Source organism: Anopheles cruzii, chromosome 3, assembly GCF_943734635.1.
Source record: "Anopheles cruzii chromosome 3, idAnoCruzAS_RS32_06, whole genome shotgun sequence".
Taxonomy (NCBI): Eukaryota; Metazoa; Arthropoda; class Insecta; order Diptera; family Culicidae; genus Anopheles; species Anopheles cruzii.
The window spans coordinates 80,397,376-80,422,241 of record NC_069145.1 but is presented as its reverse complement, the minus strand read 5'-3'; the positions used below and the strand labels follow the sequence as shown (position 1 = coordinate 80,422,241).

General features: G+C 48.2%; 5 protein-coding genes across 8 annotated transcripts; 3 read left to right on the top strand and 2 right to left on the bottom strand.

Annotated features, from left to right (window-relative positions):
* Window positions 1-156: 156 nt before the first annotated feature.
* LOC128271106 (uncharacterized) lies at window positions 157-11,279 on the bottom strand. The gene is made up of 7 exons (XM_053008542.1): window positions 11,269-11,279; window positions 11,059-11,153; window positions 7,135-7,834; window positions 6,900-7,074; window positions 2,378-2,569; window positions 2,196-2,317; window positions 157-2,134 (listed from the first exon to the last, which is right to left on the bottom strand). The coding sequence occupies exons 1-7, from the start codon at window positions 11,277-11,279 to the stop codon at window positions 214-216; spliced, it is 3,216 nt and encodes a 1,071-aa protein (XP_052864502.1). The 3' UTR covers window positions 157-213.
* On the top strand, window positions 5,743-6,762 carry LOC128273605 (uncharacterized). Its single transcript, XM_053011609.1, has one exon. The coding sequence runs from the start codon at window positions 5,771-5,773 to the stop codon at window positions 6,713-6,715; it is 945 nt and encodes a 314-aa protein (XP_052867569.1). The 5' UTR covers window positions 5,743-5,770; the 3' UTR covers window positions 6,716-6,762.
* Window positions 6,746-7,988, bottom strand: LOC128273606 (F-box/LRR-repeat protein 15). 2 transcript variants are annotated; one of them, XM_053011611.1, is made up of 3 exons: window positions 7,896-7,988; window positions 7,135-7,834; window positions 6,746-7,074 (listed from the first exon to the last, which is right to left on the bottom strand). In XM_053011611.1, exons 2-3 carry the CDS (start codon window positions 7,818-7,820, stop codon window positions 6,894-6,896), a joined length of 867 nt encoding a protein of 288 aa, XP_052867571.1. In that variant the 5' UTR covers window positions 7,821-7,834; window positions 7,896-7,988; the 3' UTR covers window positions 6,746-6,893. The 2 variants fall into 2 exon arrangements, with proteins under 2 accessions (XP_052867571.1, XP_052867570.1); XM_053011610.1 differs by having other exon boundaries at window positions 7,135-7,974.
* On the top strand, window positions 8,233-9,675 carry LOC128273607 (V-type proton ATPase 21 kDa proteolipid subunit c''). 2 transcript variants are annotated; one of them, XM_053011613.1, is made up of 3 exons: window positions 8,233-8,330; window positions 8,395-9,106; window positions 9,164-9,675. In XM_053011613.1, exon 2 carries the CDS (start codon window positions 8,403-8,405, stop codon window positions 9,027-9,029), a length of 627 nt encoding a protein of 208 aa, XP_052867573.1. In that variant the 5' UTR covers window positions 8,233-8,330; window positions 8,395-8,402; the 3' UTR covers window positions 9,030-9,106; window positions 9,164-9,675. The 2 variants fall into 2 exon arrangements, with proteins under 2 accessions (XP_052867573.1, XP_052867572.1); XM_053011612.1 differs by having other exon boundaries at window positions 8,238-8,330; window positions 8,392-9,106.
* LOC128273604 (mitochondrial carrier protein Rim2) lies at window positions 10,777-24,707 on the top strand. 2 transcript variants are annotated; one of them, XR_008269267.1, is made up of 6 exons: window positions 10,777-11,562; window positions 18,032-18,287; window positions 19,197-19,396; window positions 19,477-19,759; window positions 19,829-20,519; window positions 21,216-21,350. XR_008269267.1 is itself a non-coding variant. In XM_053011608.1 (6 exons), exons 1-6 carry the CDS (start codon window positions 11,519-11,521, stop codon window positions 21,664-21,666), a joined length of 1,152 nt encoding a protein of 383 aa, XP_052867568.1. In that variant the 5' UTR covers window positions 10,777-11,518; the 3' UTR covers window positions 21,667-24,707. The 2 variants fall into 2 exon arrangements, 1 of the variants encoding a protein (XP_052867568.1); XM_053011608.1 differs by lacking the exon at window positions 19,829-20,519 and adding an exon at window positions 21,537-24,707 and having other exon boundaries at window positions 21,216-21,454.
* The last annotated feature ends 159 nt before the right edge of the window (window positions 24,708-24,866 follow it).

Below are 24,866 nucleotides of genomic sequence, written 5' to 3'. Positions count from 1 at the left end.
GCTACACACACACACACATGGACTGATTCCCGTGGATTTTACACGTCTAGCATAATGTGTACAAGTTTTTAGCTCCATTTTACGGTGTTTTTTTAAATGTTCTACTGTACTCATCTCTTTATTGACAAATAAAAAACATAAATAAAACTAGCGCCACGTTCGGTTTGGTAGTTACTTCGGCTCGTTATTGCCCATATGAAACGGATGGGCCGCTCAAGTCTCCTTGTGCTGTCGATTGAAGTGAATCCGCAGCTCCCGTCGACGTATGAAGGTGGCACCGCACGACGGACACTTGTGTGGCCGCTCGCCAGTATGTGCGGCCCGCTCGTGCCGCAACCGGTCGGTGCCGTGACTGAAGCGTCGCGTGCACCCGTCGTGCCGACATGGAAACGGCCGGTCACCGGTGTGGCAACGCACGTGAATGTCGAGCGCTTCCTTCGAGCGATACTTTTTCTGGCAATGCGGGCATTCGTACGGCGTGTGCTCGGCGTGCACGTTGCGAAAGTGGCGGCGCATAAGCCGCTCGTCACGGAACACGATATCGCAGTTTTCGGCCGCACAAGGGATTTTCTTGAATGGACCATGCACCGAGTGGTGGTGAAGTAGCGTGGTTCGGTTGAGAAAGTGTTTGCCACAAATGTCGCACGCATGCTCAGGCGGCAGATCAAGATGTTCCCGTTCCTGGTGCTCTCGCAGCGCGTGCGGCTTTATGAAGCAACGGCCACAATGGTGACAGCGATTCTTTTCAGCCTGCGCTTTGTACAACCGATGTTGCGCTAGTTTCCGCGCAGACTCAAACACCCGCAGGCAGATGGGACAAAACAGGGAACCCGAGTAACGGTCCGGATGCTGCGCTTTCGACAGTATCTCGTTTTCCTTCCGCCGACCGTTGTGCGCCTCGAGAGCATGACTCAACAGTTCCTTCTCCGTGTTGTACTCCTGCTGACAGCGTGTAAAGCAGCAACAGTAACAAACCAACTGCTTTTTGGGCGCAGCCATCGTGGCCACTTTGGCGGAGGCTTCGGCTGGAGCCGCTGGAACCGAAACCGTTGCATTTTCGGTTGCAGCGGATGGTACCTCAACCTTCGTTTCTTTCGCGTGCTTCACCAGGTGCCTCATAAGCATGAGCCGCCTGCGAAAGATCTTGCCACAGGTACGGCACTCGTAGATTTGGTTCACCGTACGGCGCTGCTCTTCGTGTAGCAGCTTTTCTCGCTCGGAAGAGAACCGACGCCGACAAACGGTGCAATACGGCAAGCCGCCCTTCATGGCGCGTGTATTCCCACCCGGCAAGTGCATCTCGGCCACGTGTGCTTCCATCGAATCCTGAAGCACGCCACACGAGCAGCAGCGTTCGCCGATGAGCTGGTACTCTCGGTAATCCGGACGTTCGTGCACCTCCTTAATGAACCGTGCATCCGGAAGGACAGTTAGCTCGGTACTCTCGGTTTTCCGACATCGCTTCGCTGCCGGGTTCTTATCTGCGCCTGCCTCATCGTGCTCCAGTTTTATGCTTACATCCGTTTGCTCGACCACGGCCAGCTCGGCTTCCTCGTGGTGCTGCGTGCGGTGCAGCATGAGGTGGCTGTGGAAGTTGAACGCTTTCTGGCAAACGGTACACAAGAACACGTCGTTGTACGAGTAGTACTGGATGTGCTTCGAGAGCGCTTCTTCCGTCGGGAACTTGTTGTAGCACGTGGGACACGTGTAGCTACTGTCCGCGTAGTAGTTCTGCGAGTGTTTCTCACCGGCATGCTCGACCAGCTCATCGTGCGTAGCGGCAATGTGAGGGCAACCGCAACAACGTTCCCCGTGGATTTCGAGATACTCGAACTCGGTAAACACGATGCGGCGGGCAATCAGCTCGTCGGATGGCATTTCGAAGACAAACCTTCCCTGCTCGACCGGGTCAACTTCCAGCGTGTCCAGCTCTTCCTCCGACAGCTGCAACGTCATCTGCTTTGCCAGGAGATCATCCTCACCTTCCGAGAGCGCTTCGACGTCCGACCGGACATCTGCAAGCGCCGACTGGTGCATCAACTCTTTCGGCACTACGGTACCCGAAACCTGGTCCCTGAATTCTTCCAAATACTCCAATTCATACTCTACCACGGAGCCCTGCATTTCAATGGATCTGCAACAATGGAAACCGGATGGTTAGCTGGTTTGCACCCGATGGCGAACTGTTTACTCACTGTAGGACACTCAGCATAGCGCTCTCGGCGTCACGAATTTGCTGCCGCAACTTCACGGCCTTGTTGAAGGCTTTGAAGCAACCCGGACACAGGTACTGCGAGTGTTCATCATCATTGTTAATCTGGGAAGGGAACTTTCGTTTAACATCGATCGCAACAGTACCGCAACAATAGTACGTTACCGTGACATCCGCAAACTCGGCAATGTTGTCCGCAATCGTTTTGCTTCCATCGTCCAACTGTCCACCGGAAATGGAGAAAATGTAGATTGCTCTGGCGAGGGACGTGTTGGCGGAGCAAATTCTACACACTATTTCCGAAGATTGTTTAGACGCCATTTTCAGGCACACATCGCAGCGTACGGCTTTTCGAGACTGCGGGCGTTGTCAAACATTTTCATGTACACCGGTACGGGTTCATTAAAACAATTATTATGAATAATTGTTAATGGTTATGATACGAATTCTCATATTTTAATTTCAATGTTATTTTTTTGTTTAGTTAGATTTTTTTAAGGTTTGGTCTGAAAAATATTGGTTTATGTGTTTCGAGACTACCCTGCCAACTGTCACCCCAACCCTGCCAAGTGTCAATTGTCTTTTGACACTCATTCTCGCGGTTTTTTTGCAGGAAATCATCAACAACTGATTTCAAGCGCAGAAAACATTTGTGAAAAATATTCGTCGTCGTCCTGGTATTTTGTCCTGGTCACCAGCTTCTCACCAAATTGTTGCTTCTGTTTCGCTTCAAATCGTTTGTCGTTTCGTTTGTTTTCTTCAATCATATGTCCGGAGGCTTCGTTGCAATCGTTTGAGTTGTTAGTAGTCTTAGGTTAGCTAGTTTGTTGGTTAGTTAGTGAGTGAGTTTTGTTGTGCTCCACTTTCCGGGTGTACTTCTGCAGATTTGATTTGAATCAAGGCAAGTTATATTTGATATTTTGTCCCTCTTGTTAATCCCCTTGATGCCAAGATGGTTAGAGTAATGTTTTTTTTTTTTCCTATTGTTGCAGAATGTCTTCCAAGCGACGTTCGAGCGAGGAGCCGCGAGGAGCGATCGAGGAGAAGCGGCGGCGACTGGAAGCCGAAGCCTACGACTCTGACGACAGCGAGCTGGAGCCGGATGATTACGATCACCGCGACTTTGAAGCCGCGACATTGGAGGAGCAGCAAACGGCGTCGGAAGTTGCCCTTCATTTATCTAAGGCAACGCGAAAATGCCCGGATCATGGGCCACGAATTCTGAATTGTTTGCTGCGTAAGCTGGCAAAATACTTCAAAGGGTTGCCCAGAGATGTCCGAGTGACGCTGGGTGGATGTTGGGATGTGGTGGAGAGGGAGGTCGTAGTGGAGAACGAAGTAATTGGCCACATCTGGCAGCGTGATTTAAGTACGTACTTAATATTTAATATATTTACATTAGTATTAAATTACACATTTGACATTCAATTCTCGTTACAGAACTTGCAATTGAGGAAAATATTCGCAGCGATGCACCAAAGGCCATCGATCTAGACTTACATATCTGTGAGGCACCTTTGAAACAGCCGTCGAATCCAAAGCTCACGTCCTGGCTGATACAAGGACGACTGGTGGAACCAAAAGTAACCGCGGGCGACCCGTTTCCGCTGGTCGTCTTTTGTGGGGAGGGAAAGCCGCCACTAGATGTGTTCCTGCGGAAACTGTGCGTGGAGGCCGGGCAACTCAATCGATCGGTGAATGCTGTGCTAGCGGATGCTAACGCACGATCTTTTATTAAAGGTATGTTTGGAATGAGATAATTTATTTTTCCGATTCGTAATACATGTTTTATTTTAATTACAGACACAGTATACTGTAATGCAGAAAGCGGTTGCCAAAAATGCACTGCTAAAGGCGAAGTCAAAAGTGGCACCATGTCCTTCGGCGCGGTCGGCGACCGGCGGACACATCGGGATTTCATAAATGGGGTGTACGACGACGATCATCGTAACAAAAACCCCATGACCCCATTGACAGAAATCCCAAAGTTCGACGTTATCGAACAAGTCACCGTCGCCGACAATCGGCATATTTTGCATCAGGGCATATTGCTGCACTATTATGAGGCGTTCAAGAAAGGGTTAGCATCGAATGGTATACCGTGGCTCGAGACCTCTTGTCATCAATCAATAGCCAAATCAGTAGTCCCTCATGAGAGGCGTGCGGCAATAGGAAGGAGTTTGAAAGAACACAACAAAGAAGATGTACGCGTGCCAGCCGCATATGGCTACATAATGGACGTTTTGGGGATAGTAGCGTTTCGGCGACCGGCAGAACACCATGCAAAGCTATACCAAAACTACTGCTTCCTTCATTTCGCCGTGGCCATCTACAGCCATATGCGATGGGAACATTATAGAAAGCCGGCGAATCGGCTATTGAGAGATTTTGTAAAACAGCATGAGCTTTTGGCTGGAAATGTCACCAGCAATGTACATAACCTCCTCCACCACTTGGATGAGGTGCAGAGGTTTGGGTCGCTGCCGCTGCTGTCCACGTACCCGTTCGAAGACGAAGCTGGTGTTCTAGGACACCAAGTAGACGTCACGAAGAACAGGTCGCTGGTGCAGCAGGCGGCAACGGCCCTGCTACTGCGCCAAAGAGTACGCAATAAGAGCGCGCAAGCCCAAAAGCCGCAAGCGCGCATTCAGTTTCCGGTTATTATTCCGAACGGGGTGAAAGTTCGGAAGAATTTTTTGTTGCTAAACAACGATGATTCAGACAGCTGGTTTTTGGTACCGGGTACGGGCCCTTTAAGCCGAGGCCAAGTAGTCAAATTTGTATCGGCTAAGGCAGACTCTAAGGCTAAGGTTGTTGTGTGTGGGAAACTTCTGACAAAACAAACGACGATTAGCGATCACCCTTTCGCCAATCCAATAGGGTTGGACGTCTTTGCAACAGAAGACAAAAAGGATCTGCAGAGCACGAAAGAATATAGTGTGCAAGATATGATTTGTAAGCTATGTGTCGTATGGATGCCCGATAGCACATGCTTCGTTGCTCTGCCGGAATCATTTGAGTAGCTAGAAGTTTTAGGTTAGTTAGAGTAGGTAGTTAGCAGTACAGTTAGTTAGGAAGTTAGGTTAGTCAGTTTTGTACATTTTATTTTCTTTTTCCGCCGACTTCTTCTCTCTACCACGCGGAGCCAAAACACGTGCGTGAAGATCGTTTTCCAAATCTTTGTACTCGTCTCTCTTCGTTTGGACACAGTATGCGACAGTATGGATTGGCACATTGGGAGCCTATAAATTCCAAATCCACGTCGTGAAAGAAGTAATCCAAGGTCGCAACAATTAGCGAATCACTGGAAACTCGTATTACATCAAAAACAAAACATGTAAATAAAAGGATACGAAAACCCCAAGCCTGCCCACCCAAGCCAATGTGTAGTGATCTTGAGCCGTTTATTTGACATCCGCCATCTTTTGACAGTTCAACCGATGCGCATGTATTGATCTCGGTATCCAGTTCTCGTGTAGCATTCTTCAACACGTGTGGCGGCATTTTCTGTGCTCCCGGTCCCGGTGTTTCAGAAAAGAAATAATAAATTACACAACGATGGCGGTGAAAGGAAAGGCCCCGTCCTCAAAGGTACTCGCGAAACCTGGCCAGCAGGCGATCAAAAAGGCAGTCCCAACAAAAGAAGAGCTGAGCTCCGATGACGACCATATCGACGAGGATATGGACAGTGAGGACATTGAATCAGAAGAGTTTGACGATAATTTAGATGATGATGACACCGACGACGACGAGGAGTCTGCGGAGGACGACGGGGAGTCTGCGGAGGACGACGGGGAGTCTGCGGAGGACGACGAAGTAATGCCAGCAATGGGTACGGCCAAAAAGTCACCGACTGATAAGGCCCTGGCTGCCAGGAAGACGCCGGCCAGTGTGGGAAAAAGTGCACCGGGGAAAGCGGAAACACCGAAAACACCAGCCAAATTTGTTGCTCTCGGGGAACGCGATAAGCGTTCCGTGTTCCTCAAGCATGTCAGGCATCAGACGACCGAGGCCCAGATTGCTACGTTCTTCGAAAGTGTCGGCAAGGTTATCAAAAGCCGCATTGTGCGAAGCAAAGGCTTCGCGATTGTACTGTTCGATAAACCGGAAGCGGTTGAAAAGGCGCTCACCCTCAGCCAAGAGTGTTTGAACGGCGATGAGGTTGTAATCGAACGGTGCCAGTCCAACGTGGAGAAGCGAAAGCTTAAGAATCGCAAGCAAAAGTTGAGACAAAAGCAAAAAGGAAAGACGTCCGCAGAAACATCCAGTACGCCAACCCAGAAAACGAAGCCTGCTTCTGGAGGCAAACAGCAACCGAAGGGGCAGCAAAAAAAGAAAGCGGCCTCCGTAAAGCAGCAAGGTGCGCCATCCGTTAAAACCCCTTTAAAGAAGGAAACCAAGCTGGTCAAGAAAGGAAATGCTGCTCAGGCTACAAAGGGTCAGCCACAGAACAAGAAATCGCCGAATGCTAAAAAGGGAAAGAAACAACCAAACACAAAGTGAAGTGAAACACAAAGCGTGTTCAAAGTACGGTGTATCAATAAATTACATTTATTCCAATATCAAACAAAACATCTTACTATCTATTTAAAACGAAACAGTTAACTACAGCAGTTATCACGCTTCTTGAAGCTGCTCTTATTATCATCGGTGCCAGGGTTCAATTTCACGATGTCCTGCTCTAAACCTGCAGATAAAGCCGGGGAATGCCCATGTTCGGAACCATGTTCATATCGGGTTGGAACAGTCGTGGTCGATCGATGAACACCCGGCCACGAATCAGCGCTAGGCTTCGCTCCGTTACATGTGGACACTCGCGTACCATCAGCGACTCTAGTTCTTTGCAGCACAGTGCAAGAGCTCTGCAAGGAGGGCGGTTATTCGGTATTGCTTATTCAACATACCCATCCGCCGCTACTTACCCAATGCCGCGATCCGTGATCATGTAGCAACCGATCAGGTTAAGGTGTTTGATCAGCTTCGAGTGTTTCGCGATCGCAAACAGCAAGTTATCCGTTACGGCCGGTACGTTTGCCAGGGAGAGTGTCCTCAAGGTGCGACAGTTCAACAGAAACACCGAGATGCATCGCTCATTCAGTGTAGCGCAATACGACACGTCCAGCTCCTGTATTTTGGTGTGATGCAGCGTGAGAGCTTCGATCGCCCCGATCGTAAGCCAGTGGCAATGGGCCAGCTTCAGCGTGGTCAACTGTTTGCAGGCAATGATGACGGGCTGCATCGATCGGGTCGTTACCTTGGGGCAGTCGCTAATATTGATTTTCGACAACCGGTGGTTGTCCTGTAGAAACGGGAACAGGTTGCTGTCGTCGATCCAGTGGCATCGTGCCAGATTGAGCACCCTTACGTTACGACAATTCCGTGCTAGCACTTCGAACGCCACGGCAACGGTGGGGGAGTTGTTACCAGACAGATTAACTTCCCGCATTCGCCGGAAACCGTGGTCAACGAACGACTTGGTCAGCTTCGAGCAGCATCGCAGGTTGAACTTGTCTTTTAGCGACAACAGGGGAAATAACTTTACATACAGCACGTCCTCCCAGGCGATGTCGAAAAGGCTCATGGCATCGTTTTCATCGTCTTCTGCCATTGTGGGTGGCCAGGCTACCGGATAAAGCGGAGAGAGTTGGCACGACGAAGATTATAGGAGGAGGTAAGAACCTACATTTTAGCACTTAATGTTTTGATTCTTCTTTTTGATATTTTCCTGTGAACTAAAACTTGTCATTTTTCCTTCGCGCAAACCGTCAAAACAAACTTTATGACAAATCGACGAAGAGAACGGTGAAGTAATGCGCAGTAACAATTTAAAGATGATTCGTTCATTTTAGCTCTCGGATCGATGATCTATTGTCCTGGAATGGAATTCCTGTTTTATAACTGCCTATTACGAAAATTATTCTGTTTCATTAATGCTTTATAATTGTACATCGATTTGCGACGCGTGCTAGCTCTACACGATGAACCGAATACTCGACGAACGTTGTTTGACAGATACAAAACATCGAGCAAATCGAGTGAACAACTTCTGGGTCATATGACATCGGGAAGATCTTGTGACTGAATCTTGTGAAAACGGAGCATATTTGGACTGCCCAAAGTGAGTATAAGCTGCAAAATTGCTGGTGGAGGTGCTGATCAACGACGTTTCCGTTTTGCAGCAGGCGCAAGGATGAGATACACACTCGGATACATTTTCTCCACGTCCTTCGTGTCGGTGGCCACCGTATTGATCCTGTATCATGTCCTCACGGGCAAGGGAGAGCGAGTCAGTGTGGGATGGTTCCTGGAGGAAACGTCCCCGTACATGTGGGCCACCCTCGGCATCGGGCTGGCCGTCGCCCTGTCGGTGGTCGGTGCAGCCATGGGCATCCACACGACCGGAGTGAGCATCGTTGGCGGCGGTGTCAAGGCTCCGCGCATCAAGACCAAGAACCTTATCTCCGTCATCTTCTGCGAAGCGGTCGCCATCTACGGGCTGATCACGGCCATCGTCCTCTCGGGTATGCTGGACAGCTTCAAGTGGTCCGTGGTGGCGAGCAACGAGAACATCCGCAACAACAACTGGATGTCGGGTTATGTAATGTTTGGAGCCGGTCTGGCCGTCGGATTGGTCAACCTGTTCTGCGGCATTGCCGTCGGAATCGTGGGCTCGGGCGCCGCCCTTGCTGATGCGGCCAACTCTGCGCTGTTCGTCAAGATTCTGATCGTGGAAATTTTCGGCTCCGCCATCGGTTTGTTCGGATTGATTGTCGGCATTTACATGACCTCCAAGGTGAAGATGGGTGACAAGGAGTAAGTCGGAACGGTGTAACCCCAAACACCGTATGCCAACCCGAAGAGAGCGAGTTTTGGCCAACCAATCCACCCGCAAAGGTACAGTGCTTTATCGTGATCGCGAGGAAATCAGCTGACACATTTCTTCTATTTCAGAATTCCAAACGTATTGTACTGCTGCGCCAATCAATTCCGGCTAGCATAAAACCCGTACATAGTCGGTCGCCCCAAACAAGTGGATATTTGTGTAAAGTTATTGTTATTTAATTTGCTAATTTACAGCTGAACCTCTCCCGTCACCAACTCGAGGTTCCGCAGAACTGTTCCAGGCCATTCCAGCGTACAAGTACCGACATCCGTAAGGCGCGCCAGATCGATCGATGTTCCGAGTTTAGGATGGAAGCTTAGGCAAAGTGGACAGCAGCTCCTTCACGTTGTATTTTCACTCTGTACATTGATAAACGTCGCCAGTAGGTTATCGTTTGTTTTTTTCTTTTAATTTTCTGCATCACCCTCCATGGCTTCTGGAACCGTTGTTCCGCTGCGATTGCAGAAGATCAGTGTGTATAAATGGCATGCCGAAAACATGATTCATCCTTAGCCTAATTATGCACTCGGTAGAACATGAATTGTAACGAACGCAATGTAATAAACTACTCTCCCTACTTACAGAATGCATTTTATTTAATTTGAACCATTACTATTTGGCCTTAGGGTCAGATAATCGTCGTGCAAACCACAGAAAATAAGTTGTTTCAGTTGTGATACTCGAGCAGAAGTACTAAGTACTTAGTCTAACGGATCAGAACGGATGATTCGGCATTTCATACTGTGGAAATTGGAAGGATTCGATTCCTAAATAAAAATTTTCCAAATTAGAAAGAAAACAAAAAGCAGATACATTTTGTCACGCATTGTTAAAACTTATCGTTTTCAAGCTTATCGTTTCGTGTTCGGATTTGTTCGGGATTTGTTCGGGATTTTCAAATTCATTCTTACCCAGTGAACATAATTGGCACTCATCGGGCAATCGGGCACTCAATTTTGTTCACTGATGTTGCACTATGGGTAAATAGCGGACATAAAGGAACTCTAACAAGTTACTATTTATGTAAAAAAAATTTATCATGGAGGAAAACATTAATGACGATATCGCGATTGATCATGTATTTAATCAAGTAGATAATATCACTTTAAGTTTGGATGAAAAAAGGCTCATTAGTACTCCATCAAACGTTGCAATAATAGTTCAGGAGTAATAATTTGGATGGTAAAAATTCCCACAAACGCAATGGGTTAAGCACATCGATCATTTAATATCCTTGTTTAAATTCATAAGGCATTAGATTAAAACATTTTAAATGTGTGCACCTATCCGTTATAAATTCCCCACAGTGCGTTAGGAAAAAATCGCATGACGGATGAATTCGTGAGTTACTTTGCCCGTTACGGTTGGAAGAGCGAGAAAGGAACAAACATGTGCGAAGGAGCGAATGAAACGACACCACCCGGATTCTGCGGAAGCGCAAGTTTGTGGGCCCGAGGGGGTAGGAACGAGGAAGAAATTGAGTGCCGGATGAATTCGTGAGTTACCTTCGGGATTTTCGCAAGTTGACTCGGCTTTTTTCGGAATTTTCGCAACTTGACTCGGGTGTCAGGTTCAGGTTCCCAGTGCCAAAGTTGGATTCAAAAATCGGTTGGATTCATAAAAACAACATTCATAAAATATTTTTCAAAATATTTCGAGAAAATCAAAGAGAAAAGTTGTTTGTCGTTCGTTCCGTGTTCCGTGAGCTCAAAGCGTTAATCCGTTAATAAATACATAAACTCAAGATTGGACCTGAAACAGTTACGTGGAAAATAGATTTTCAAAATTGTGTGGTGCATCAATTGCGGAAGTATCAACTCTTTTTGTGAGGTGTGCAGCAGCAGTTTTCAATAAAACTTCTTCTGTGAGCGGTGTGTGCGTGAGCGAAAATAAGCTGGAAACTATCGGGTGTTAGAGTGTGCGTGTGGCGAAAACGTATCGAAAAACGACGACAGAAACGAGCTAAGAAGTGCTATATTTTTGTTTTCGTTCGTCCTTTCGTCTTCGAGACCGGATCCTTGTTTATCCTTTTCACACTCGTCAGCAGCGCTCGAAAATCTGCTCCGAGCACGCGTTCTGGCGATTACATCACACGGCGGTGGCCTCACGGCTGGCGTACGAAAGCGATCGCAGTACCTCCGCCGGAAGGCGGGAGGCTTTGGAAAGTTGCTACAAATCGCACATAGTTGTTGTGAAGGGAACTAGGATCGCACAAATGGTTGCATTAATTTCGTCACGAGAATAAAGCTAGTGAGAACGAGTAGGAAACTGACGAACAGAGAAACGCACTGAAACGGAGTACGTGAAAGTGTAAAGTTTTATAGTTTAACCACACGAAAATAGGGAAACCATCGTTCAAAGGAACTTTTGCAGAAGATTAGAGGAACATAATTTTTTTCTAAACATCAAGCCGCTGATAAATTATGTCACAGCGTGATCGCGATTTCATTCACCTATTCGCTGGAGGGTAAGTACCTACCATTGTTTTGTCATTTGTTTCTCCATTATTTTATTAAAAAGTTTCAGAAAATTGCGGTAAAACTGCTGCCAATGCATCCTTCCGATGGTGCACTTTTATATTTATCACAAGAAAACGGCGACACTGTATGCGTGCGATATTCGTACGCACGTTGGTTGAAGCTGGTGTGCGTACGGCGGGTAAAAAGGGCATTGCTTCTCCGGCGTATACGCGACGGTGGACACGTACGCACGAAAACGCACCTTGATGCGATAGAAACCCGTCCAATGGGCTCGGTGCCCAAAGTAGGGCTCGCTGGTAGGGGCCCGGTCCGCCATTAAGGACGCGGCTTCTGAGAAGGGTTTATTTTGATGCGCAATAAGGCTCGTACCGGAGAACTGTTGTACCGCTACCAACACCCGGTGACCGGTTACCGGTGGAACGACGAATAATCATAGTGCTGCTAAATTTAGCATACCGCAAACAACTTGCATTTGCAAAATGATATTCCAGTCGGTAGAGCAAGATAATTATACTTCGCCCTACAATAGATTCGTTCGCTCAGAAAATCCGGTGCCAGTCGAAGCGTTTCTCTGGAATCTCCAGCTCGCGGCGGTGTGTGCGAGCGTAAGTAGGATAGCGCACTTTGTTGATGCCTACTCGGATACGTACGAGCAAAGAGAACCGATAGACAGAGCTATGTTTCGGGGTTGTGTGGCAATATTTTGCGACGCAACTACTTTGATGACCTTGAACTTGCTGCGAATGAGAGCCGGCAAACTGTTCAAATCTGCACCCTATGGATTATTGATATGGATACCATGTTTGGAGAACTCTTATCTAACTATTGCTTCTATCCGTGCAATGTTATGACATAGGAGTTTTCGGTTCAAAACACTTTCAGGAGGCAGAAAAACCGAGTTTGGCCCAAAATTGGATTAGTCTGGCGTACTCGGTTTCGGTTTCACAATACCAGTGTGGTTTTTGTGTTCGAATCGTGCTACGTTTTGTTGATATCTTATCTCGTGTGTTTGATTAATTGCGGCCAATGCAGATATGGCGTATCAGCGTTGAAAGAATTATACCTTTCCAGACTTAAACGGACATTTTGCGATAGAGTTGGTGATGCTAGGTCATTGTAGTAGCTGTACTCGAAACCTATCTTAGAATCAACTTTTTGTTCCACATTTCCCTCCGTTTACCTTTGTCGTCGTTAGTAAATTAGCATAACACCAAGTTGTGCGATCCACGCACGTTATCATAGTCGTACGACCGATCGTCACTCACTAGTCTCGTGCAAGTGCAACGACTCTCGTGTGATTCTCGCTATGTCCACGACCCGTCTTCCATCTTTGGTCTATTACTTGCATTGCGTTATGAAATTGCTTACTAAAACTTGATCATTCCATCATCGACGACGTCCACGGGACGCAGAGGGCCCCTGAGCCTCCTCCGCATGGGCGCCATGTTTGAAATGGCTTGTTATCGTGTGCGTGGTGCATGTCGGCACCGTGACCACTTGAGTGCGCGGTTCCTTTACGCATACTGCGCCAAAGCGACTGCGGGATAGTCGTTTGGATACGAGTCTAAAAATAGCCCTGCACACACTTTTTCTCTTTCACTCTAATGCCGCCGCCCATTTGAAGGTTCCTGCGAGACGAGAGATGCGTACACGACGGTGAATTGGTCAATTAAGATCGTTTCGCTTCTTTGTGGATCGTTTCAGATTGAGGATCCACTTAAATGTTTCACTTTCATTCGACAATTCGAAGGAATCCTCCTCGATCCTCAAGCAAACTTCCTGAAACTTGTTGTTCACCTTCGATCACCCTGGTGGTGAACAGAACATCATGTCACTTAAAGTCCGGTCACCCTGAAAATGCAGTCTCGCCTAGCGGTGGTAAAATCGCTGCAAAGGAATCGTGCACAGCAGCGTCAAAGTCGATCCTCCATTTTAATGTCAAAAGCTGAGCACAGTACCGCATCGCCACCGCACCTCTCCGAAACCAACCGAAACCGGTTCCAAAACAATCACGTTTCCGCGTGTGTCGTCGAGTGCTGCACATAAAAGTTGCTCGCTCAAGAAACATGATTTTTAACGTACCTTTTTGCCTCAGCGCTTGCGAGATAACGCACTCTGGAAGCGGTTCTGGGCCGTCATCGGAAGACAAGCACTGATAAGGGGACCGCGAGTCACGACCCAGCTTTTGATAGTGCTTTCTAAACTGGACTGCCGTTCTGATGCCGCCGTACCGAACAAACAAAATAAGTGACAGTACAAATAGATTACCAAAAGCGGCAGGGGGATCTTCTGACCCGGGTTGGTCTCCCGATTGACGTCGGCAGAAGCAAGTACACGGTTCCAAAAATATCCCCATCGCCTGATCGGCGGACATAAAACGTGTCCAGAGATTGATGGAATCGCGGGTACGCGGTTCCTGTAAACATCTTCATTTCGGGCTCTCTGCGATTAATGCGCCACGAGCGATTGGTTCTTTCGTGGGTCAATCACAAGAAAGGCCGCGATTGCGTGCCTGCTCCCGATTCGTCCACCGGTGGGGGCTGCGCGTTGCTCCTGCGGGCAGGACCGTTGCCAGAGTTCTCTGCCATTGTTATCACTGGTACTCTTCGCGTCATATTTATTTTCGCTGATGAGGAAAAGGTTTTTTCTTTCCTGTTACGACGTTTACTTTAAATGTTACCATTAGCAAGAGGCGTTAATATACACGAGCGCTTTTTGCCGGATCACATCCGCGGGCGTACGGGCGCGATGTACTTTCAGGCCAAGCACTGTCCGCGGGTCGGCAGATAACGTGTACAGCAAAAAACCGGCGATCCGAGAGTGTGACTAGTACTCGCGCGCCCCAAGATTCCGGTTTGAGCTGGAACTTCGATGTGTCCGATATGGACTTTACAGATTAGTGGCTCGCCGAGCCTCAAGTGTGCAATGTGGTTAAGACACTGGATGATCGCACTTTGAGCGAAGGCCTTGTGTAGCACGAATCATCGCACGACTTTTGCCAACTTTGTCACCTATTCAAACCGGCCGTGGTGCAAATCATGTTAGGCTATTGCGTTGCACTGCTTCTTAAAATTTTCCACTAGACACTGCACGCGGCGCCATATGGTCTTGCCATATTGACACCATTCGTTAGCGATCGTATGGTAATTTGTTACAAAAGACGATTCTGTTCTCCTTTTCACTTTGCACTCAATCAGCTTCAATGGCCTCTATATCTGTGAGGCTTCCGCGTTCCTAAATGCGCCATTCCAGTATGAACATGATGTGATGGGCAAAAAATCCACCCTTTTTAGGGTCACGGTGTTTGCCGATGAGCAAGAAAGTAATGAAGTTGCTAATTTGTATTTATTCGAACGCAGCCGTCAACAGGGTGACCAACAACAATGGGAAGCTGCGAACGTCGTGCTGCTCGAATTGATTCAATCCGGAATTTCGGTTCCCCAACATCCAGGGACCTCGAGAAATTGGGGACATATCGCGCCACTAATTGATTTGCTAATCACTGGCCAAATTGAATGGGACACGTACTATTTTTGGAAGGTGTGACAATCATGGCGGGGGGTCAATATCTGCACCTACGTCCGAAAATGCCAAAATAGATTTTTCAAGAAGGTGAAGTGCGCAAACGGAGATATGGATGTCCATTTGTCACTGTCCCAAATGGGTCCCCTCCCGCGTGTCACGATGTTCGTTATGCAAGGTGGAATCAAGTTGCAATAGAGCCGATTTGGCTTTCTTCGCGTTCCGCCCAGAGTAACCCAGAGTTACATGTCATCCCTTGGGTAGGGTTAGGTAGAACACCGTTTGGTCAATACATGCCGTGACGGTGCTGCCAACTTTATTGGACCTTGTTGGGGAAAACAAACCTCTGTGACCTTCGCAAAAGAGCGAAGGTGGCAGCTCGGAGGTCTTGCTTGATCAATAACGATTTGCACAAAACTTTGGCCATGTTTTGCAGTTTGCGAGAAGTTTCTCCATATATTTGCCACATTTTGATAACTGACTGGAAATTTCTACCCGCCATCCGACCAACAACCGGAGATATCTTCAGGCGCCCGCGCACCTTGCTTGTTTGTCGAAACATTATCAGCTTCATTGTGAGCGATGATTTGTTTGTTGATTGTCCATTTTGTTCTTTTCTTACTCCCCCGATAAGATACGGCGGTAAACAGACCATGTGAGATAATTTTGTTCATCAACCGCGCACCTTGTGTTACAATGTGGGGGGCACCAGGGGGTCCTCGATTCCTTTTTTAGCAAAGTATCAGAAAGTTCTCTTAAACGTCAGCGACGGCGTGGCAGACGAGGCATGCATTTTCGACCTTTGGACCTGCGAGAGACAGGTTTATGTGTATTTTTTTCTTGGCATTAAGCGTTAGGTACGAAGGGAGCGGATTTACCGGGTTGGCTTTGGCCGGCGGTGCGATGGTGAATCATGTAAAATTAAACATCTCGCCCATCGTAAGCCACCACTGCGTTGACTGTGTGTGAGTCGAAAGAAAGATATTTTCTATCCGTTGTGGCCCGTTCCGGGTGCGTTGTTGTGCTCATTGTGCAAAGGTCGTTGACTAGACACGACGTTGTCTTCGTCGTTGTCGTTGTCGGTGGCGGCTAGGTTCTTGGTACGCACAAGGACGCCATGCACCACCTGCACAAGACACTTTCGATTCTGACCAATCCGATCCTAGTGCGCCAGAGCGATGTGCACCCTTCGGGTGGATTAAAAATAACTAACCGAAGATCGGCTGTGTTTTACTTTCGATCTGGGGTCTATTTAAACGGAGCGACGGCAGCGAGCCAAGGTGGCGCACTAGACTATTTTTTATCGATCCCATATCTGCCACTCATCGTGTGATGCGATCACGCTTTCTTCACATGTTGGAACTAATTTTATCACAACAACACACCATGCGGTGCCTGGCTGCTGTTTTGGTGGGCATTGTGGACATCTTTTTACGCGACTTTTATTTCGTTTCCGTTTCTACGCCACGCCGCTCTTCGGCACAATTTTACAGCACGGAACGGAATGGCAATGTTTATATTTTGGCTCACAAAGCACCAACAAACCCCTACGATGGCGGTGGCGGCGGAGGCGTATGTTGTGATCGAAAATAAACGCGATTAATTTCACAACCTTCTGTTTTTCTGTTGCAATACATCAGGCGACGCCACACCTCCTGGCCATTTTTTGTAGCGCGTAAGAAATTTGTAGTAAGCAAACGAGAGGCATAGAGAGAGAGGCCGTTGGCAAAAGTGCCGAGGGACAGATAATGTCCTACCATATCGCGGTCACTTCCGCCGTGACCGTCGTGAGGTGCCACTGGTGGCGGCGGCCTGTATAATTTGATTTATGGCCATCTTTCTAGTGCACATATTTAGTGCACACACCAACCAACCTCCACATGCATCATCTCATTCTGCGGTGCGGTGATTCGGTGTTTGCTGCAGCAGCAACCTTGCGAGATAAGTCGCCCGCAAGTCACGTAAGCCCCCCATTGCCTGCAGTAAAGCGGCGCCCCTGGGTAATGATAATTTTATGGCAAAAAACATCCAGAGTCGCTCAAGTGAAATACGCGAGATAAGATTGTGCGCGAATACATGGACGATGGTTGGTGGTCGCTTTCGTAACCGTTTGGACCGTTGTTGTTGTGCGAGCTAGTTATAATCGCGGCCTGGGAAGGCAAAGGGCATTATTGTTGAAATGATGGAGCCCGCCGTCGATAACCAAAAGTTATGTTAAATCAAAACATTTTTCTATTATTAGCACAGTTTTGTGTTCTGTCCATGGAGAGGGGTCCGGAATTAGAATGGTTGTTTTTCCAACAATCCTCCATCATCCGGTTGATAGGACGACGATGAAAGCAGTTTAGATTACACCGATGGTCCGTTGGTCGATCGCGGTCGGTTATTCGATCCGGTTTCGAATCGTATTCCGCTGTAGCCCCGGCAATCGAAAGTGGATGATGTTTGCTCCTCTCTATGATGATGATGATGATGGACACGTAAAGCCGATCGGTGCATGATCGCGTCTATTGGTGTGCAGGCGCACACGTCCCTGTGCCTTGATTCTATTTGCGATGCAAACGACGTACATTACTGGCGTAAGTCAATGTTATCTCGCCCACGGGCAGCTTGTACGCGTTCTTTGCATCCGATTTGATTGATCGTGTGCCGGAGAGCGAAATGGTGTTGAAACATTCAAAGTTTGTTCTATTGCCATGGGCTGATTAGGTTTGAGATGAAACGAAATGTCCTGGGAACTCGCGATGTACCACTCTCTGAGGCGTAGATTTGAATGAATAATCCGGATTTCGCGGTGAAAAAGCCACGTCATTGTTGGGCGAGACTTAATCGATTGCTTTTGATAACGGGCCACAAGGGGGTATTGGTTTTTTTAATGTTAGTCACCACCAATTTGCGTATTAATTTCGATTCTTTCTTTCTTTTCCGTTGCAGTATCGCTGGTACTGCTGGCGCCGTAGTGACATGTCCGTTGGAGGTGGTCAAAACCCGTCTGCAAAGCTCATCGTCATCGTTCATCATCAATGCGTCGAGCGTCGCTAGACATGCGCTCGTTGCCGATGGGGGAAAAGTGACCGATCACCATATGCGCCACTTGACCGCTTCGAACAACGCATCCGAGCGGCACCAAAACGCGGCGCGCATTCAGCGAGTATGCGCTAGCTCCATTTTGACCCGTCGGCGTCCTTCGGTAAGTAATCCAGGTTGTAACCCTCAGAGAGGACACTTGGGGGGGATCTCCGGTGGCGATCGGTCGAGGCGTTGTCGGGGTTGGGTGAAGGGGCAATAGAAAACCGCTTCTAACCGCCGATTGCGATTGAGAGAATCCAGATTCAACCGATCCTTGCTTTGACGTAGGTTGGCTGTTGCGTAATGACCCACCTATAGACCCGCGCTCTAGATGCTGTGGAGAGGAGGCCAATGTGCTTTTGAAAATGGAGCCGTTTTCATTCTTCATTATCATCATGGGCAGGCAATCGAAACTACTTCTGACTCGGACAAGGCGTGGCCAGCGATGGGCTTCGCATGCACGGGGAGTGCAATTGAAAACCAGTGACAACTTGTTTACTGTGGACTTTCGCGTGCAACAATCGGTCGAAGCGCGGAACGTAACGTAACCTCTTAACCGGCCCACGGAGGCGATGTTAACGGTTATCAAAGCCGCGGGATGTTTGTACGCGCATCAATATATGATTGGCACAGGCGGCGCTCAGCACGATCGGCGGAACGGGAGAGATTCCGCTCCTGTCCTGTTCGATCCGGTTAGCGATCGTTCTAGTTGCCAAAGGTTCTTCAGCTCATCATCGGGTCATGTAATAATGATGAGGCCGTTCCTTATCGCCAGCTATATTACTGGCTTGTTGTGCGCACGCTGCCATCGAGAACCTGGGCGGCCGGCGCCGTTCTAGATAATCCGAGCGATGGAAAAATACCGGATTTCTTTACTAGAACGAGATTTTTTATTGCCCTTGCGCCTGCCACTCAATCAAACTTCGGTCGAAAATCGCTTTTATCACTTTGACTTGGGAAAGATCCGAACTGTTGCTAGCGCTACGGGCCAGCTTTTTAATTTTCCATTTCTCGATCCTTCCGCTTACAGATCCTCGCCATTCCGCAGTGCGGTTTGTCCACCTCGGTACAGTCCATCAGCATCTGGCAATGCCTGAAGCACATTGTGCAAACCGAGGGCTCACGCGCCCTGTTCAAGGGTCTTGGGCCGAACATTGTCGGTGTGGCACCGTCCCGTGCCATCTACTTCTGCGCGTACTCCAAGACGAAGAATGCACTGAATACCGTTGGGTACGTGTTTTTGGTTGCGCTTCTTGAGAATGAGATGAAGCTTATTGAAATGTGTTTTATGTGCACTCACACAAATATAGCATTATTCCGGCCAACTCACCATTGGTGCACATCCTGAGCGCAACCTGCGCCGGGTTCGCTTCGTCGACCGCCACCAATCCGATATGGTTCATCAAGACGCGCATGCAGCTCGACAGCAGCAACGCCTCGAACGGGCTGCGTACATCCGTGGGACAGTGCGTGAAGCAAATTTACGAGTCACAGGGTGTCCGCGGGTTCTACAAGGGCATCACGGCCAGCTACGTCGGCATCTCGGAGACGGTGATCCACTTTGTCATCTACGAGGCTCTGAAGAAGAAACTGGTACGTATCGGATGCGGCAGCGCTGCAGCCCTAACCACAACCATATGCCATTCTCTGTTTCCACTTCAGTCCGCGGTGCTTTCCGTTCGCATTGTGTTCCGCCGATGTGTTCCTTCATCTGTTCTGTGTTCTGTGTTCATAAAACGTCGCGCACATCCCGCCGGCATCGTCGTCGTCCATCGCCTGCGTTTATGTTCATGTCCATTGTTTGCGTTTGGGTTGAATACATTTATGCGACTAAGAGTAAAAAGAAAAAGAACTCGCTGATTCCTCGGCCTAAAAGAAAAAAGAGAGTTACGTAGAAAGGGAGAGAGAGCCCCAGTAACGTTGCTATTGATTGCAACGAAATGATAAGCTGATACTGAAAGAAAGGTCCGAACAGCCTGCCTGCCAGAGCGAACCTCCAAATAAGCCACCCACAACACCGACGACGCCCGGAGAAGATATGTAGTGGTGTGGACGATTCGAATCTTCGATTCAGATAAGAGGCGAGGCACCTGGTAAATTGTTTCAGTGAAAAATTTCCACCTTACACAGTCAAAGTTTTGTAGGTCGAATGCTTTTCGCCTGCGGAGATCGACGGACGCACCTGTGCCCCCCGACAGACGGCGGGCAGATACGGGGCGCGCAAAAGAAAGAGAGAGAACAGAACAGAATGAATGGCTGGCAGGATATGAGAGGCGCGGGAAAATGGCGCCGCCGGAGAACATCGCCCGCCACGCGCGCGCAGCCAGCACTTGAGTCCGAACCAAGGGCCAAGGTATCGTGCTTTTGGGTGTAGCTCTCGTCGTTGTCCGTGAGCGCTGTTGGTCGCCAGCGTAGGCAAACAGAAATTCGTAATCCGTTTTCGATCCTCCATTGGGAGACAATTTGGTTCGATAAAAGTCGCTCGTGTGCGACCAACAGTGCCCCCGGACGCGCACTGGCAGAAGCTACACCCAATTAGCTAACTGAAAAACCAAAACCAAAGTCTCCACCCTATGCCGCAAGGGCGCACGTAATCGTTTCAGTCGTACCATTTCAGAACCGCCTTTCATCATCACACGCTCATACACACACGAGCTGCGCCTGTGTCTGTCTAAATCAGTGTGAGCCTGAAAGGGCAGCGAGAAAAAGCGAAACAAGTTACATCTTAACATTTACTTTGCTAATACCACCCTCTCTCTATGCTACCCATTTTGCCAACCGCTCCCCATCTAACGTTACCATCCATTCTGAGACTGAGGACCTGTGGGTCTGGTTCGAAACTGTTGTGGAACGTGGACGTGGAACGAACGTTGCTTCTTGTGTAGCTTCATTCGTTCGGGCAAGAGTTTTGACCAACCGCAAACACAGCCGTCCCCAGTGCGAAGTAGCAACGTGTACCGTTGCGCAGAACAGCGTTGGTTGCGCTTTTCAAGGACACCGATCGGGACTAACGCCTCTCGTTCACTTTACTTTCGATCCGACCATTTAGCTGGAGCTACGAGAATCGTCCCCCGCTCGGTACGGGGATGGTCCCGAAGGTGGCAAAACGTCGCGTGATTTCCTCGAGTTTATGCTGGCCGGCGCAACGTCCAAGACGATCGCGTCGATCGTGGCATATCCGCACGAAGTGGCCAGAACGCGGCTGCGGGAAGAGGGCAACAAGTACCGCAACTTCTGGCAGACGCTTCTGACCGTGTGGAAGGAGGAAGGCAAAGCCGGCCTTTACCGGTAAGTGGCGGCGGTGGCAACAAAACCAAAACCGATCGATCGTGCTTATTCGCTTCCTTGTCCTCTCGCTTCCTTCCTGCAGCGGACTTGGAACGCAGCTGGTACGACAGATTCCCAACACGGCCATCATGATGGCCACGTACGAGGCCGTCGTGTACGTCCTCACGAACCCGGCCAGCGCCACCCTGCTGCCGGCCGGTGCGGCCAACTGAGATCCGGCCGACGGTCAGCCTCTGGTGGCGGGGTTGCTTCCGCCGGTGGAGCAGGACTTCCTAACGATGGAGGAAGACGGACTGCCGCCGCCATCGCTGGTCATGCTTTCAACGGCGCTCACTGCACTCGGTCTCGTCGGTGGGTCTTCCGAGTCCGCGATTGCAGTTGAGTCGCCTTCGTCGACGGCGTCGTTGGCCAACGGTGCTGGCGAATCCGGCCAAACCGTCGTCGAGCTGCTGGAGGCTGCGGACTCTGCATGGATGGTGCATTGTATTTGTGATTTCTTCGTAGATCTGTAAGGTCTAGGGAAGGGATGATATTACTGTGGTTTTTCGATAGGATTAACGGGGGGAGGAGGGCGTAGGAGTAACGGAAGCTAACGTTCACATGTTAGGACAACGACGAGTATTTATGCAATTAGCTAGCGGGGGGAAGACTAGTTTTACGACACGGGGAGGACAGCATTACGGCGAACGAAACCAAAATTAACAAAAAAGCGAGAGAAAAAAGGGACAAAAAGAAAGGAAAAGAAAGAGAGAGAGAGAGAGAAAAACAGAGCGAAGTGTTGGCGGGGAGCGATTAAGGTCCTCCTCCGCACACGCTCGTTTGAATAGAGAGACTGATTGTTCATATACACAAGCAAGCGCACACAAACGCTTTATTCTGATGGCACACGGAATCGAAATTGATGATTGGTTTTATGTTTATTGTTGTTATTTCTGTATCTTTCGTTCGCCAGCTTGCAAGAGTGTGGTCCGATGGCTGCGTAGAGAGTGGATAACGATTTATGTTTTCAATTCCTTCACTTTCATTTCGGTTAGTAGTCGGACACGTTAAGGGCTTAGTAGTAGTTATTATCATTTGGTCGTGGCCTGAACAAGGACAACTATTTTCCATTGTTTCTCCACACTTTCCACTAGCGAACGCGCCTGCGAAATGTTGTAGAAATGATGGAAAATTTGATTTATTGGTTCGAGAGGCGAGAGTTCTTAGAAAATTATATTAATTTTTGTTAGAAACTCACAACCGCTTCTCAGGCGAGAGACTCTAAGTGTAAGTGGAAGGGCCAACGCTCCCGCAGAGCAGTGTACCATAGCGTAGCGCGTAGATGTAGCGAGGAAGCAGAAGAGCTTATTCCTTTTCGACTGGTTAGCTCCTAACCTGCTGTTTGCGAGTGAAGGTCGGGCCCAGCCGAAGCGGCGACGGTTGGTTTGTGGTTTGAGTTGATTTCATTGACGAAAACCGGGGAAGCCAATAGTATGTTCGGAAACCGAACGCACGAGCATAGAGTTCGAAGAAGCGAAAGTTACGTCAAGAAAGCAAACTTACGTCTAATGCCAATTACAATAATTGGAGAAAAAAGGATATACTGCTACTCGGAAGTGTTACTATTTTTAATTCGTCACGATAATGCTTAGTTCAGAAGTATGATGGTCGCAGCAAAAATGGGCCAATGAATGCAATACATATATCTCCTCTGGCAAGATAGATGCAAACAACAGATCTTAAGTAGAAATTAACCAATCTCGCTCAGCCCATGTTGATTGCTTATCCCCTTTTGAATTGCCCATTAATTGATTGCTTTAGGCGAACGGAATGAGTCGTCCTTCGCAGAAGAGGCCATAGAAAATCGGCCGAGCACCGAGTTGTAAAAATACCTAGTGAATCACAGGCCGAGGCCGAGATGATGTTCCATCCAAACAGCGACACAAGTGCAGCCTTTATATCAATCGGCACATCAGAAGTCACAAACAACACGCAGTCGGATGCGCACTTGTTGTGCCCTGGCTGACCTTTGAATTGTGAAAAAGAGAGGCATAATTGGCGTTTAAAAATACCATCCGCCCAGCAACACGGATCGAAACAGCGCCATAATGGCATCGTTTTGAAATTGTTCTTCGGTGGCAATGCGCGCGATGATCGATCGCACACTAGTTATGACGCCCCTGGGCTCTGCTGACCATTCTTCCGACACTGTTTACAAGAAAACGTACCGTCAGTAAACATGAATAATATCCAAAAATAAGAAAATGTTGTGCCAAAACAGCGTGTTGATCAGGGTGCGATCGTTGTTGCTTAGGGCCAATTTGACCTACCCCAAGAGTTATGTGTTGATGCGTCGTGACTATATTTTCACAATTTACCACGGCCGGACGAGCAAGGGTGCATTGCCACTAATTAGTCGTTGGCATATGGCCACGTCTGAAGGGGTGATGATGTAACATGGTGAAGGGTGGTCGGTGACATATGGGACACGCTGCATCAGGCACCAGAGACAAGATGGGAAGCACACTTGAAAGTACAAGATTGACGAGAGCCATACAAATTTTTTGCCCCATTGTGTAGAAACTAGGAATGCAATGGCTAAACAGTAAAATAGTCGCCACCCTAGGACCCAATGGAGTAGCTCTGCTTTATCTTATCTGCTGTTCCTAAGAGAACCGGGGGAAGCAGTAAATAGTACACAAAGCGTAGCGCAACATTAGAGTATATTACAATTGGCTCTGATGTTTGGTAAGTTCAAAGTTAACCTGTTTTTAAGCATTGATTCGTAGTCTCACAGTCAGTATAGGCCGAGTTAGAGGTTACCTGCAAATGCAACGAAACAACGAAACATGATCGTCATGTCGTCATTGCGACATGTGCACATCTTGCTTCTTGTGGTGGGTGCTTCGAAGGTCGAGTCATGTGGCACAAACCAAATAGCCAAGCGCTGCAGATTAGGTGGTACTCTACCCCGGTGGTATGATGAAATAGTTGCTTTACAAAAGATAGCCTTCGATCGGGTATCGGTTAAATTTACTACAATATATATATATATATCTACACTATACACCCTGAAGTTGCGCATAACATTTACAAAACACTAGAGCAGTAAGACAAGTTTGAAACAAATCCAAGAAATGAAACGTAAAAACAGGGGTTGAATTGATGGAATTACGAAGGGAGAAAGTTATCAGGATTATAATGTTATTTTGTTTTTTTAAACGCTTTTTTCATGAACATGAAAACCGTATACATATGAATAAAGTTATTCAAAAATCTACCCACCCGGTGTTTGGTAATTGTGTTTTGCAGGAAACAGCAAACGTCAGTAATATGACAAGTGTGCGGTGCTTCAGAAAAATGATCATAGTATACATAGAGCTAGAGGGATTAGTGAACCATGTTGAGTGAGTGGTTTAGACGAAAGCAGTTA